Genomic DNA, 12,591 nt, shown 5'->3' with positions numbered 1-12,591 from the left:
AGACACCCACTGGATTTGGCTGTTACACTACACAAAATGGGTCCCACTAGCATCAATCAGTTATGAGGGAATGCAAAGTAATTATGGCTCTAAAAACAAATCCACATGGACCGGTGTGCTGGTGTTGTGTGGTAGGTGCTATTTCAGCATTTGAAGTCACAGCCATGCCGTCATTTTAGAGCATAGTGAAAAATCACAGTTAAGAAGAGAAATTATTGTGAACAAATCCTGTGATATTTCACCTGATTAGTACTATTATCAGTAAATTAGCTGTGGGAGAAGCTGTTATTTGAGCAACTCACAACGAGATCAAGTTTACTTTTAGTTGATGTTAATATAGTAGCAGAATTTTACATGTAGAAGCAAGAGAGTCTTAAAGATAAATTTCCAAGTAAATCCTGCTGCATACCTGACATATTTAAGTGGGTTTAATTCTCAAGTGCCATCAGGTTTCCTGATGCAAAAGGAAAAGTGCATGCAATCACACAAGAGGCTAAGCAAACCCTACCTTTTGAATTTGATAGATCTACATTGGCAAAGGAAAGGAAAGAAAGGAGAAAAATAAGGGCAATAGCTTTCAGTAGGTACAGTTCACAAAGAACTCTTCTTCCACATACACCCATATATGAGAATGCAGAAATAAACCACAGTTCAAGGCCAACTTTTTTTATTTATCAAGAATGCAAAATGTGCTTCAGCGGTGGAGTAATAACATGAATTGAGCTTCGGTAATAACATGAACACATAGTTTCCTACCCAACTTCCACTACAACTTATTAATGTAGCCATATCCTGAGAAGTATTATTAGATGGCTTCACATTATACTCAGACTTCAAGTTCACCAGAAAAGGCAATGAAAAATGTTGATTTTTAAAGCTTTACATACAGTACTGGGGAGCAGAGGCACAGCATAAGCTCCCATAACAGAAGATAAACCACATATTTATACTGTAAAAAGTTCTTCACAATGAATATACATTGTTGATCCCCAACACAAATGATAATCAAGACTTTTAGATAATAATAGGGCATTTTTCTTTAACACACACAATAGAAGTTTTACTTCTGCAGAAGTTTCTAGCACAAGGGGGGGGGCCCACACTTCCTGCTTATCCAATTAGAATTACACAAAAGGAATTTTGCCAGTCCAAGCAAGCTCCCCTAGTTTCAGCATAAAGTATATCAAAAGCATACCAACCTTACCTCTGTGTAAATCATACTGTTGACTATATACCATGTCATACATATGTTGCATAATCACACTTTAAGCAGCCTGACCTTTCTACTTTAAATAGCAAACAATGGATCCTGACATTTCAAGAGTATCTTTATGGAAAATTACTTCAAGCAAACATTTTAAGCACAGTGTTGTAGCCCAGAGCTTGCAAGCTATTCCATAACATTCAAAAGAGAATACAATAATCGCTCAGTCCTCTCTAAAAAGGCCTCTCTAGATTAATTACAGCAGTGAAGTTTGGACTTTTGGTGGCAGTCCTGTCCTGCAGGAACTGATGGCACACAGCACTCTTCTCTGTAACCCTCAATCAAAAGAAGCTGTGCATGATCTGGACAGTTGCCCACATGCCCACCCCCAGGTCTCTCCAGTGACCATCGCTGCTCAGTTCTTCCCTCCTCAATAGGTTGTGGAGTGGGAATTTGGGGGGAGCCCAGTCAAGTGCTCAGTGCTATTGCCAAGGAGTAAAGGCTGGATTCTCATATTTTGTGCAGCAGCCAGTAGGCTCCAAATTGAGAGATTGCTTTCATAATTTTTGACCTGGCAATATATCACAAATCAGGATGTGTGTTAGGGCTGGGCATATATCATCCAAAACCAGTTTGAAGTCCATATCATGATATCACTATCATAATTTTTGACCTGGCAATATATTGTGAATCATGATGTGTGTGTGCTTGGGCGCATGCTGTGCAAAAATCACGAGGCAGGAAAAACCATGAAGCCAGCCAGTGCCTCTACATAGCTCCATCCCTATTTCAGACATTGTGATATAACAGTATATTGTGATGTTTATCTGGTGATGTATCACAGTGTTGAAAACCAGATATCGTCCAGCCCTAGCAGCCAGCTGGGCCAGAAGCATGCTCTGCACTCAAATGCTACTTTTTGTCCTGCCTAGTGCCGCTGCCCTCATAAAGTGGAAGTCTCTCTTTGTGGAGGGCAGTGGCAACTGTCAGGACCAAAGCAGCATGAACACATCATGCAAAATGGCAGAGTTCTCTAAGACAGCAATGTTTCAAATGAAATGGCCAGCCCTGCTACTTGATGAGCACATAAAAGCTTTTTCAGTTTTAACCAGCTATTGGATATTTGTTGCTGTTGTTTCTTCAACTGCTGTGAAATCTTATCACAGGTGGAGGGGAGGGAATAAAAAGATCCTCCAAGGTTTTTCACAAAGGTAATTTCCTGGCAATTCTAGCCAATTAGACGGATGTTCTTCAATGTCTCCCCAATCTTGTACTGTAGATGACTGTTCTGCGCACTTCCATAGCCAAGTCAGCATGTTATAGGGAAGAGCTTCCAGATGCTCAGAAGAAAGAAAATTGCACTCCTGCCCATTTTTGCCATCAACAATCGCATCTGCATGCCCTGTTAGGACCTGTGCAGACTTTCACAAAAACTGACATTGAGAACGCCCCCCCCCCGAACTACTGATGGTCATATATATTGAAGTTGGGAAAGTGTCAGGAAGCGGCACCTGAAAGTAAAATGGCAATGTGCCCTAAACTAGAGAGCGAAATAAATATTTGGGGTAGTCCTTAGAAAAGTGTCACAAAAAGTAATTCAAAATTTCCCTCAACAAAACTTTTTAATAGTTTCAGCAGTAATTTTCTCTCTGAACCTAAAAACATAAGATGATTATCTCAGACAGATGCTTCAAAGCACACAGCCTCTGCTATGTCAGCTAACATAGAAGGATTTTCTTCAGGGAATTGCATTTCAGATTCCTTTTCGTTTGGGATTATTGCCCTCTCTCTTGTACACTGCAGAAGAACATTGTATTAAGCAGCAACTCTGCTAATTTATCAATGTTTTCAATAATCACAATTAACAAATTCAAAAAATGAGAAAAAGAAGGCTGTATTGAGAAGACTTTGACCTTTAAAACAAACAAAAAAATACCTTAATACAGCACCCTATTAACAAACAACAAAACCTAAGTGGGTGATATCACACCGGGTTGTGAAATGAAAACATATCAGGTGTATCAACAACTTGACATAGCTTATCTTTAAAAGATGAACAAAACTTGTTGGAAAACAGGGAAGCATATAAACATGACCTGTTGCAATAAAATACACATTGCCCCCCCCCCCCCCGTAATTGGCTACTTTATCCCTCTACCTTACATGCAGGCATGTTAGATCTAATTTTAAATACTTCACACTGTATCCTTTAATATACAAGCACTATGTTATTTTTTATTAAGCACTTTCCCATTAACAGTAGGTTTCAGCTTTCTTAGCCTTCCAGCTAAGAAACAGACCCTCCACCTTGACTGTATCTGACATCCCCAGACAGACAGCCTGGTGTTTGCCTTCTTACCCAAACCAACTTTGTTTTGATTGCCAGGTTGGGAAGGACTGCCCAGCGTGTCTGTGTCTGCTTTTTTTTGTCTTTTATTTCTTTTGGAGGAGTAGTGTTTTGTCAAGGTTGTTGACAGGATGGTTGGCGGTTCCCTCACTGCAAGAAGTGAAGTTACATGGAAACAGGCAGAGGGTCTTCTCAGCAGTGGCACCCTCACATCAGATGTCAAGGAGATAAAGAACTATACAACTTTAAGAAGACATCTGAAGGCAGCCCTGTATCAGGATGTTTTTAATGCTTGACGTTTTATTATGTGTGCTGGAAGCTGCCCAGAGTGGCTGGGGAAACCGAGCCAGATGGCCGGGGTATAAATATTCTTATATGTTTGGGGGACATTCTGAGCATTGTCAAATTTTATTCTATAAAATTGGTATTTTGTGGTGCTCAAGACAGTTGCTTGGATTTTCATATAAGCACAGGGGTCCAACTAGCCTGGGGATAACTTTTCTGTCTTAAACATAGAAACTTATGAAACAAATTAAGTATATCATGCAAACTAACAATTAAAATTTCTGAAAACAATAAATAGCCAACACACACAATTGTTTTTAGATAAAAAAATAGTTTAGACAGCCAACAAGATTACTTTGAAATAAAAGAAGTTGTAGCTAGTTCTCTCTCTGTTATGAACTGAAAATCCACAGGGAGGGGGCCAAGGCCAGCATCCCCATGTGATCCCAGGGCTGTGCAAGGCCAGGCACCTCTCTGTGTCACATCAGATGAGAGCTGTACGCCTTGTATCAAGAGTCAGAGATGCAGAACTGACATTTTTGCTTTATGCAGTTAATATAACACACACACACACACACACACACACACACTAGAAACTACTTGGTGATTTATAGACAAATACTCTGTATCCAGGCCACTTTTTAACCAGCCATTAATTAAAAGCAATACTGTGAACTCTGCTTAGAGGCATTTCCAGAATGCACAGTTTTAGTCACAAGTAACTATATTTCCTTGAATTTCTTTCTACCATGCACTGTGGATTGATTGTTGCCTCTGGCAGAAACTTAAGAATTGCTATACTGTACTTGGTTTCACCCAAAAATGTAAGATTAAATGGGCCAGTTGTGAGATAGCCAGTTGGATAATTGTCTGCTCAGAGGTTGGTCTGGTTCATACACAATGCTAAATCAATAAATTATAATTTAACACGAACAAGTATAATGCTGGTGCGCAGACTCATGCTGCACAAGGAAGAAACAAACCAGAGTCCTGGCTTAGTATTACATGTGAACCAGCACATGTTTTTTAAACTACCGTTTACTGTTGTATGTGAAACTGAACATTGTTAATCGTTGCAGGAACTACATCCACTTGGAAGAAGATATAGTTTTAGTGTTAATCCATCTAAGTTCTCAACACATGACTGGATGTTTTACCAACACCCATAGAGAGGCAAGAGTAGTCCCATTTACTGGTCAGGATGCAGTTAGGAATTGACAAAAGCAAACACCAGATTTCAGGACAGGACTCCAAAGGGTGTGTGGAATCTAGAGGGACCTAGAGACAGCTGCACTTTCAGTAACTGCTCACTTAGGTCCCTTAGGAAGGAGGACACAGATCACTTAGAAAGCACAAGTAGGAAGAATACTGCTGCCAGGGACTATGAGTTTGTTCTACTGCTGTTTAGGAAATCCTGTTACTCAGGACTAGCACAGCAGGTGGATATAAATACCCTTGACAGACGTGTAAACCTTCTGGTGGAGTTTACAAAGGAGAATTCCACTCAGATAGAAGCAACTCTTGTAGAGGAAAGGCTGTTTAGGCCAGTTACTATTACTATCTGAGACGGTAGTCTTAAAAGAGCATGCTTTCAAAATATTACCCATTGACTAAATACAAACTATGGACAGGACTACTGCGGGCACTGCCAGCATTGACCTAGAAGGGTGTGCCAATTCTGCGCACGAGCCCAACAGATGCTCCTCTTGCTTTTATTTCCCAAGTAAGCATGCACAAAATGATTCTGAATTCATCAAACACACAAAAGTACAGTGGTGCCTCGTAAGACGAAATTAATCCGTTCCGCGATTCTCTTCGTCTAGCGGTTTTTTCGTCTTGCGAAGCAAGCCCATTGACAGCTTAGCGGATTAGCGCTATTAGCGGTCTAGCGGCTTTTAGCGATCAGCTGAGAAGCGGCTTATCAGCGGAACAGCTGATAAGTGGCTTAGCGCTTAGGGAAAGGATGGAAAAAAGCGGGGGGGAAACGCGGGAACTCGCAAGATTTTTTCGTCTTGCGAAGCAACCCCATAGAGAAATTCGTTTAGCGAAGCGCCTCCAAAAACGGAAAACCCTTTCATCTAGCGGGTTTTCCGTCTTGCGAGGCGTTCGTCTTGCGGGGCACAACTGTAATAATAGGTCTCCAGCTGTCAAGCAGAAAGAGCTAGAACCATTCTACTTCGAGGTTGCAAATGCTACTTTTATTTCATTTCCGTTGAGTGATGTGTGAGAAGGAAACAATACTCAGACCAAAGAAGGTGCTTTCCTAGGTCCCTCCCCCATATCTTAAGGAACAGGAAATTCTGTATAGTTCAAAAGAAAAAATTGTGGCTCTTCTATTTCACATTATTACAAAAAGAACTGAGTAATGTATTTTATCTTTTGTGTAAGGGCTTTGGCTACACAAAATAAGTAAATAATATTCAAGAAGAACCATTAACACACATTTAATCTATTTTCCATTCATTAAACAAATTTATTACAATCACCACCAACTGTGGCTCCCAAAGGACCGTTTCTGCGTTTCATTCAAAAGATTAAGAAGTAATTTTGGGGCTGCAGAGAAAGACAACTCAATATCTTTAACATACCTCCTTTTGCTGCCTCTCCAGTTCCTTCATTCGGATTTCTCGTGCTTCAGCTCGTGCTGCACGCTTTGCTGCAAGCCTCGCTTCAGCCTACCATAAAGGGGAAAAAAAAGAATAAAGCTATATTTCCACATAGTTTAAACTTGCAGAACATGCCTTAGCTGGAGGGGAAGTACATGTAGGCAAACAACAAGCTTTCACGCAAAATGCTCACCATTAGTCACTGGTAGTATTCAATACCTGCTTGTTCTGTCATCCAATAGAATACCTTTAGCCCCTCCAAGGCAGGGATAGCCAAGGTGGTGCTCTCCAGATCAGGCATGACGGGAGCTGGAGTCCAGCATCATCTGGAGGACACCACACATTGACTATTACAGCTCCAAGGTTTGCATAAAAGTACGCCATATCATCAGTAACGCAAGGGCATTTCTAAAAGATGCAATGATTGGCCTTTAGCCTGACACGAGTCACTTGTAAATGTAAATTCAAAATAGAAAGCAAAGGAGAACCATTTCAAAACTCAAATACATGCTCTAGCTAGCCGGTATAGGTTTTGCACTTTAATTACAGATATGAGAATAGTAACCACCCCCTACCTTCATCTTGTAAAAATAGCCAAAAGATGTTTTGTTTTGTGAACTCAAAATCTTGCTTATCATGTAGAGACAATTTAGTTGGTCCTAATAAAACAATACTGTTGCTGTTGGGTTTTTCTTTCTGATGAAACATTATGGTTATATATGAGTTTTGTCTATGAGGCATTTGACAAGATATTATTTCTTTGTACATAACTGGGGAATTCACAACTACAAAGCTAGTTTCACCTTTCCCTTACATAAAGTGCCTAAGTAATATGCAAGAAAAGGCTGACTTGAAAAACAGGTTTCCTTCAGCAACTACATCTATAAATAAATGCACTGATTCAACTCACTCAGCATCCATGTGTCAAAAATAGACCACATATAAATATGTTACATGTTTCCACTGAAAGCCTTTTAGCACACCATTGTAATTATTAACTATTTGGAATGCCTGCTTTAATTTTAATGGGCGTTATCTGCTTACATGCAAAATCAAGCGTTCATAAAACAGATATTTTGTTTTGAACGGTAAGCCAGTCTTGATCATTCACAGAAGTTACCGTATTTTTTGCACCATAACACTCACTTTTTTCCTCCTAGAAAGTAAGGGGAAATGTCAGTGCGTGTTATGGAGCGAATGCCTACGGGTGGCGGGGGATCTGGTGCAGTCGTGAGCAGAGGATCCATGGTTCCCCTTCCTTCCCTTCTCCGTGGCTCGCTTTGAAACAGCAAAGCGGGAGAACAGCCGCTGAGTGGGGAGGAGAGAGGGACAGAGAGCCTGCTTGCTTTAAAGGAGCAAAGCGGGAGAGGAGAGGAGCCGCTTACACGAGTGTAAGCGGCTCCTGTCCAGTTGGCTCCTTTAAAGCAAGCAGGCTCTCGGTCCCACTCTCCTCCCCACTCAGCTGGCTAAATAGCAGCAAAGTTTTTCAGCGAGCCGGGGAGGAGGGAGAGAAGCAGAGCCCCCTCTTCTGCATTATTAGCAGCATCCTTCTCCCCCCACCCCACGTGTGTTCCTTGTCCCTTGAGTGCTTTTCCTTCCCTCCCCACTTAAAACGTGGTTACAAAGCACAGATCCACATGGATCCTCAGGATTTTTGCATTGGGCTACCTCAAACTCACCGTCAGATCACATGTCTGTGGCCACAGCATGAACCACAAAAATCATACATCCACTGTTTCGTTTATATTTTTTTTTCCTTGTTTTTCTCCTCTAAAAACTATGTGCGTGTTATGGTCGGGTGCGTGTTATAGAGCGAAAAATACGGTATTTCTACCTCTTTCCCCCAAGCAGCTTGATAAAATTAAACTTCAATATATTAAAAGTTTAACTTTTAATTTAAAAAGTTAACTTCAATGTCACATTAAGTGGCAAATACATTGACAATTCACCAATCCCTAGCACAAAAAGGAGATTAATCAGAGGCTGAAGTGAGGGGAAGCGGCTATGGAAAATTAGAAGCCCTTGTTTCTAAGGGCAAATACAACAACTACACAGGATAAGCTGACTCATTTCTTAAATGCTGCTAAAAGTGCTATGGAAAAATCCAACTATGACAGATTATGTCCCGCTTCCTTAGAAAGGTTTCTCCATCCTCCCCGAGATTTGCCATTACTGTGGCTTGGAAAATGTTCTACCTATTGCTACACTTTGCCACTATTTTCTAGTTCTGGGTTTATTGAATAGATGGCTTATTATGTTCTTGCTATGCCATCATTCTGATTATATACGGTAGTTGTTTGCATTGGTTTCCAAATACATGTACAATGTTTTTAGTGAAACATTTTCCTGTTCAGGGAAGGGGTGGGGTCTTCTTAAAATACAGCTTTGAAAAAGCATCTAGGTTTTTAAAAGTTTTTCTGAAAATGCCTCAAAAATCCAAAGTATTTTAAATTGTTACAGAACATAAATAACTCTTAGAATTAATGACGTCTGAAATTCATGGCAAAAAGGCAGTGAGATTATACAACATATGTAGTAATTACAGATTACCAAGAAACAGCATGGTAGAAAACTATCCTATGGTAATCTGCCCATCAGTATTTCCCCTGCGTTGTCTTGAAACAGGATGTCCAAATCAACTCCAATATGAGATTTATCTCAAAAACTTGGCCAGTACTGGAGAAAACTGTAACTTGAGCATGACCAAGATGCTCAAGTTACAGTTGCTGGTTTTGACCTGTAAGGCCTAAATGGCTCAGGACTGCAATACATCAAGGACCTCCGATTCCCATATGAACTGATCTGGACCTTGTGATGGTCCTCTGAGGCCCTTCTTCATGCGCCTCCTCCACAAGAGCTCTGGAGGGGGCAACATGAGAAGAGGTCTTTTCTGAAGTGGCTCCCCATCTGTGAAATGTTTTCCCATAGGGAGGTTCGCCTGGCCCCTTCATTATACACCTTTAGGCACTAGGTGAAAACATTCCTTTTCAACCAGGAACTGGGCTGACTAACATCCTATGTTCTTTTAAATGTGTTTGCGGGAGGGGATGAAGAGGTTTTCGTATTATTTTTGTAATTGTTTTTATTATGTATTTTGTGAACCACCCTGAGATCTACAGATGAAGGGTGGTATACAGATTTAATAAACAAGCAAGCAAGCAAACTAGCAAACAAACATATTTCCCTCCCAATTAGTGACAAGAAGGGAGGCTCCTGGATCCCATTAACAAACTATTAATTCAGATTTTAGCGGAGAGGATTGAACCCAAGCAAGCAAGTCACCCACGTTCAAAATGAGACCATGATCGGTTGAGAAAGAATCCTGGCAGCAGTAGACTCTCCTTGCAACCTCTCCACCAACACATGGCATGATCTGGAGTCACCAGACATTTTTGCATCTTCCACAAATCAAACCCTCCCTGCTCCAACCCCCAATGGGTATAATAGGATGCCCTAAATCGACTATGGATCTATAAGCCTCTGTGAAGCTTTCAAACTTCATACCATGAACCAAGTCCTCCCAGCTATGTGGGAGAGGCATTTGCATTTCAGACATCCAATATACCAAATTAGTTAATCAGGTTGATATGTGCCATTCTAATTCAGGTCCAGAGAAGCAAGATGGCCACTTAATAAAGATTTCACACCTTTAAGAGATAATACTATAGGCTACTTATGTGAACCACGGTGATACAGATGAGTAGAAACAAAACCAGTAACTTGTAGTCCTTGAATCTGAAAACCAAAATAGGTAATTTTTTAGTTACTGAAATTTTGCTTGCATTAATAAATTCTTTCCTGGCACTATGACTTATGCTGCCCAGACAAGCAACATGCTGCCAAGCAACCAACTGCCTGGAGTTCTTAATTGGTAGGGAAATGGAAAAAAACAACAAAAACTTGAGGAGCTTTGGGATGACAACACCTAGCAACAGTATTCAGCTTTCCCATGAATTTTCCAAACTTCTGCCAGCTTCAACACAGTAATACAGCCTGGCAAACAAACTGTTATGTTACCATCATATCTTCCATAACTGACGATCTGCACTTATTTTTAAGCATATTGCAGAATTTTAGATTACAATGAGGGATTCCAGATGCTAGAATCCACATCTGATTCCCCTTTCACATGTTGTCCTGTGCTTTCCCTGTTGGAAGAAAGCAATTGTATTTCCTTATCTAGAGTTTGAAGGAGCACTGTTTTATCTAGCAATCTAGTCAGCACTTGTTTGTAAGTCTCTATGTCTAAGTTAGTGGGACGTGGGTGGTGCTGTGGGTTAAATCACAGTCTAGGACTTGCCGGTCACAAGGTCAGCGGTTCGAATCCCTGCAATGGGGAGAGCTCCCATTGCTCAGTCCCTGCTCCTGCCGACCTAGCAGTTCGAAAGCACATCAAAGTGCAAGTAGATAAATAAGTACAGCTCCGGCGGGAAGGTAAACAGCGTTTCCGTGCGCTGCTCTGGTTCGCCAGAAGCGGCTTAGTCATGCTGGCCACATGACCCGGAAGCTGTACACCGGCTCCCTCGCCCAATAAAGCGAAATGAGCACCACAACCCCAGAGTCGGCAACGACTGGACCTAATGGTCAGGGGTCCCTTTACCCTTTACCTTTTATGTCTAAGTTAACACCACATCTAAAAGCTGAGCCATTTTCTTTGTTCTGCTCCAACTTGTTGAGACCAGATGCTTGCTGTTTTTCTCTCTCATCTCCACTCATCCTGTAAGTAGTTCTTACATGAATAAAGCCTTTTAAATGGTAAGTGATTACAGTATTCCAATCTAATTCTACCAAGCTGCAGGGTCTCCTGACAGTCTCAAAATATGATGCAATCCCATTCTGCAAGGATGCATCTGTGAATAATACAACCACCCAAGTAGGGCCTGTGTCAAGTGTATTTCTCACTTTCATTTCCAACAACAGTACAGTATGTCAAATACCTTACAGAGATCCAAACAATGGAAACATGTTCATATTATTCATGTACACATACCAGCATCGTTGGATTGACCATATGAAAACCGTGGGAACCCAGGAAAATGGCTTTTTATGTACAGTGGTGCCTCGCAAGACGAACGCCTCGCAAAACGAAAAACTCGCAAGACGAAAGAAGAAAGCCCATAGGGAAATCTCCGAGTTTGATTCCATGCAAACTCTTTTAAATGCTGGCGGTGGGGAGCAAAGCTTTTCGCCCCCCTCCGGCCTTCAGAAGAGGTCCAGGAAGGCCGGCGGGGGCCGAAAGGCTTTGCTCCCCACCGCCAGCATTTTAAAAGCAGTCTGGGATAGCAGGGAAGCACGCTGCGCTTTCCAGCTATCCCGGACCGCTTTTAAAATGCTGGCCGTTGGGAGCAAAGACTTTCGCCCCCCGCCGGCCTTCAGAAGAGGTCCTGGACCTCTTCTGAAGGCCGGCGGGGGGCGAAAGTCTTTGCTCCCCCCCCACCTGCCTTCCCGGGATAGCGGAGAAGCACAGCGCATTTCTCCGCTATCCCGGATGGCTTTTGAAGGCAGGCGGGGGGGAGTAAAGACTTTCGCCCCCCGCCTGCCTTCAAAAGACCTCCGCTGTCCCGGGGGCTTTTAAAATGCTGGGGGTCGGCAGCGAAACCTTCCTGTCCCCGGAGCTTGCGGGGCGGGAGGTGGGAGAAGGGCTTTTCTTCCCACCGCCAGCCTTCAGAACAGCCTTCTGAAGGCTGGCGGTGGGAAGAAAAGCCCTTGCCCCCCCCAGCCTTCAGAAGAGGTCTGGGGACAGACTGTCCCCGGACCTGGTCTGAAGGCGGTTTCCACAGGAACGCATTGATTGATTTTCAATGCATTCCTATGGGAAAGCGTGCTTCGCAAGACGAAAAACTCGCAAGAAGAAAAAACTTGCGGAACGAATTAATTTCGTCTTGCGAGGCACCACTGTACAGATATTGAACTACGATTTGGAGGTTCTGTACATTTTCAACCTGATGGTTTCTTCTTTAGCTATTGGTATCATCAGCAGTAAATGCATTTTGTTCCTGCAGCAACTCACCTATTGCTTGAGCAACTGAGCCCATCTAAAGATTAGAACCTTGCTCAGGCCTTATTGCACTAACAAAAATATCTATCTCGCCTAAGAAAGCCCGCACATTTAGAGATTTGGCAGATTCCTACTTTGTTTCTGCTTCCTC

General features: G+C 42.1%; 1 protein-coding gene and 1 long non-coding RNA gene across 19 annotated transcripts in view; one reads left to right on the top strand and one right to left on the bottom strand.

Annotated features, from left to right (window-relative positions):
- The window catches only part of LOC309335697, a 111,851-nt gene that overhangs the window by 63,511 nt on the left and 35,749 nt on the right, over window positions 1-12,591 (top strand). The window lies entirely within an intron of this gene.
- Window positions 1-12,591, bottom strand: part of LRRFIP1 (LRR binding FLII interacting protein 1) — a 104,744-nt gene that overhangs the window by 60,279 nt on the left and 31,874 nt on the right. For 13 of the 18 annotated variants that reach the window (XM_081859753.1, XM_081859766.1, XM_081859770.1 and 10 more), the window contains exons 2-3: window positions 6,425-6,511; window positions 509-526 (exon numbers count right to left, since the gene is read on the bottom strand). In XM_081859753.1, the coding sequence (XP_081715879.1) occupies window positions 509-526; window positions 6,425-6,511 (105 nt within the window). The remainder of the gene's footprint in view (window positions 1-508; window positions 527-6,424; window positions 6,512-12,591) is intronic. The other 5 variants (XM_081859763.1, XM_081859756.1, XM_081859757.1 and 2 more) reach the window with 1 other exon arrangement.

The sequence above is a fragment of the Podarcis erhardii genome (genome assembly GCF_964252035.2).
Source record: "Podarcis erhardii genome assembly, chromosome: 1".
Lineage (NCBI taxonomy): Eukaryota > Metazoa > Chordata > Lepidosauria > Squamata > Lacertidae > Podarcis > Podarcis erhardii.
This window is presented reverse-complemented; position numbering and strand designations above follow the sequence as displayed.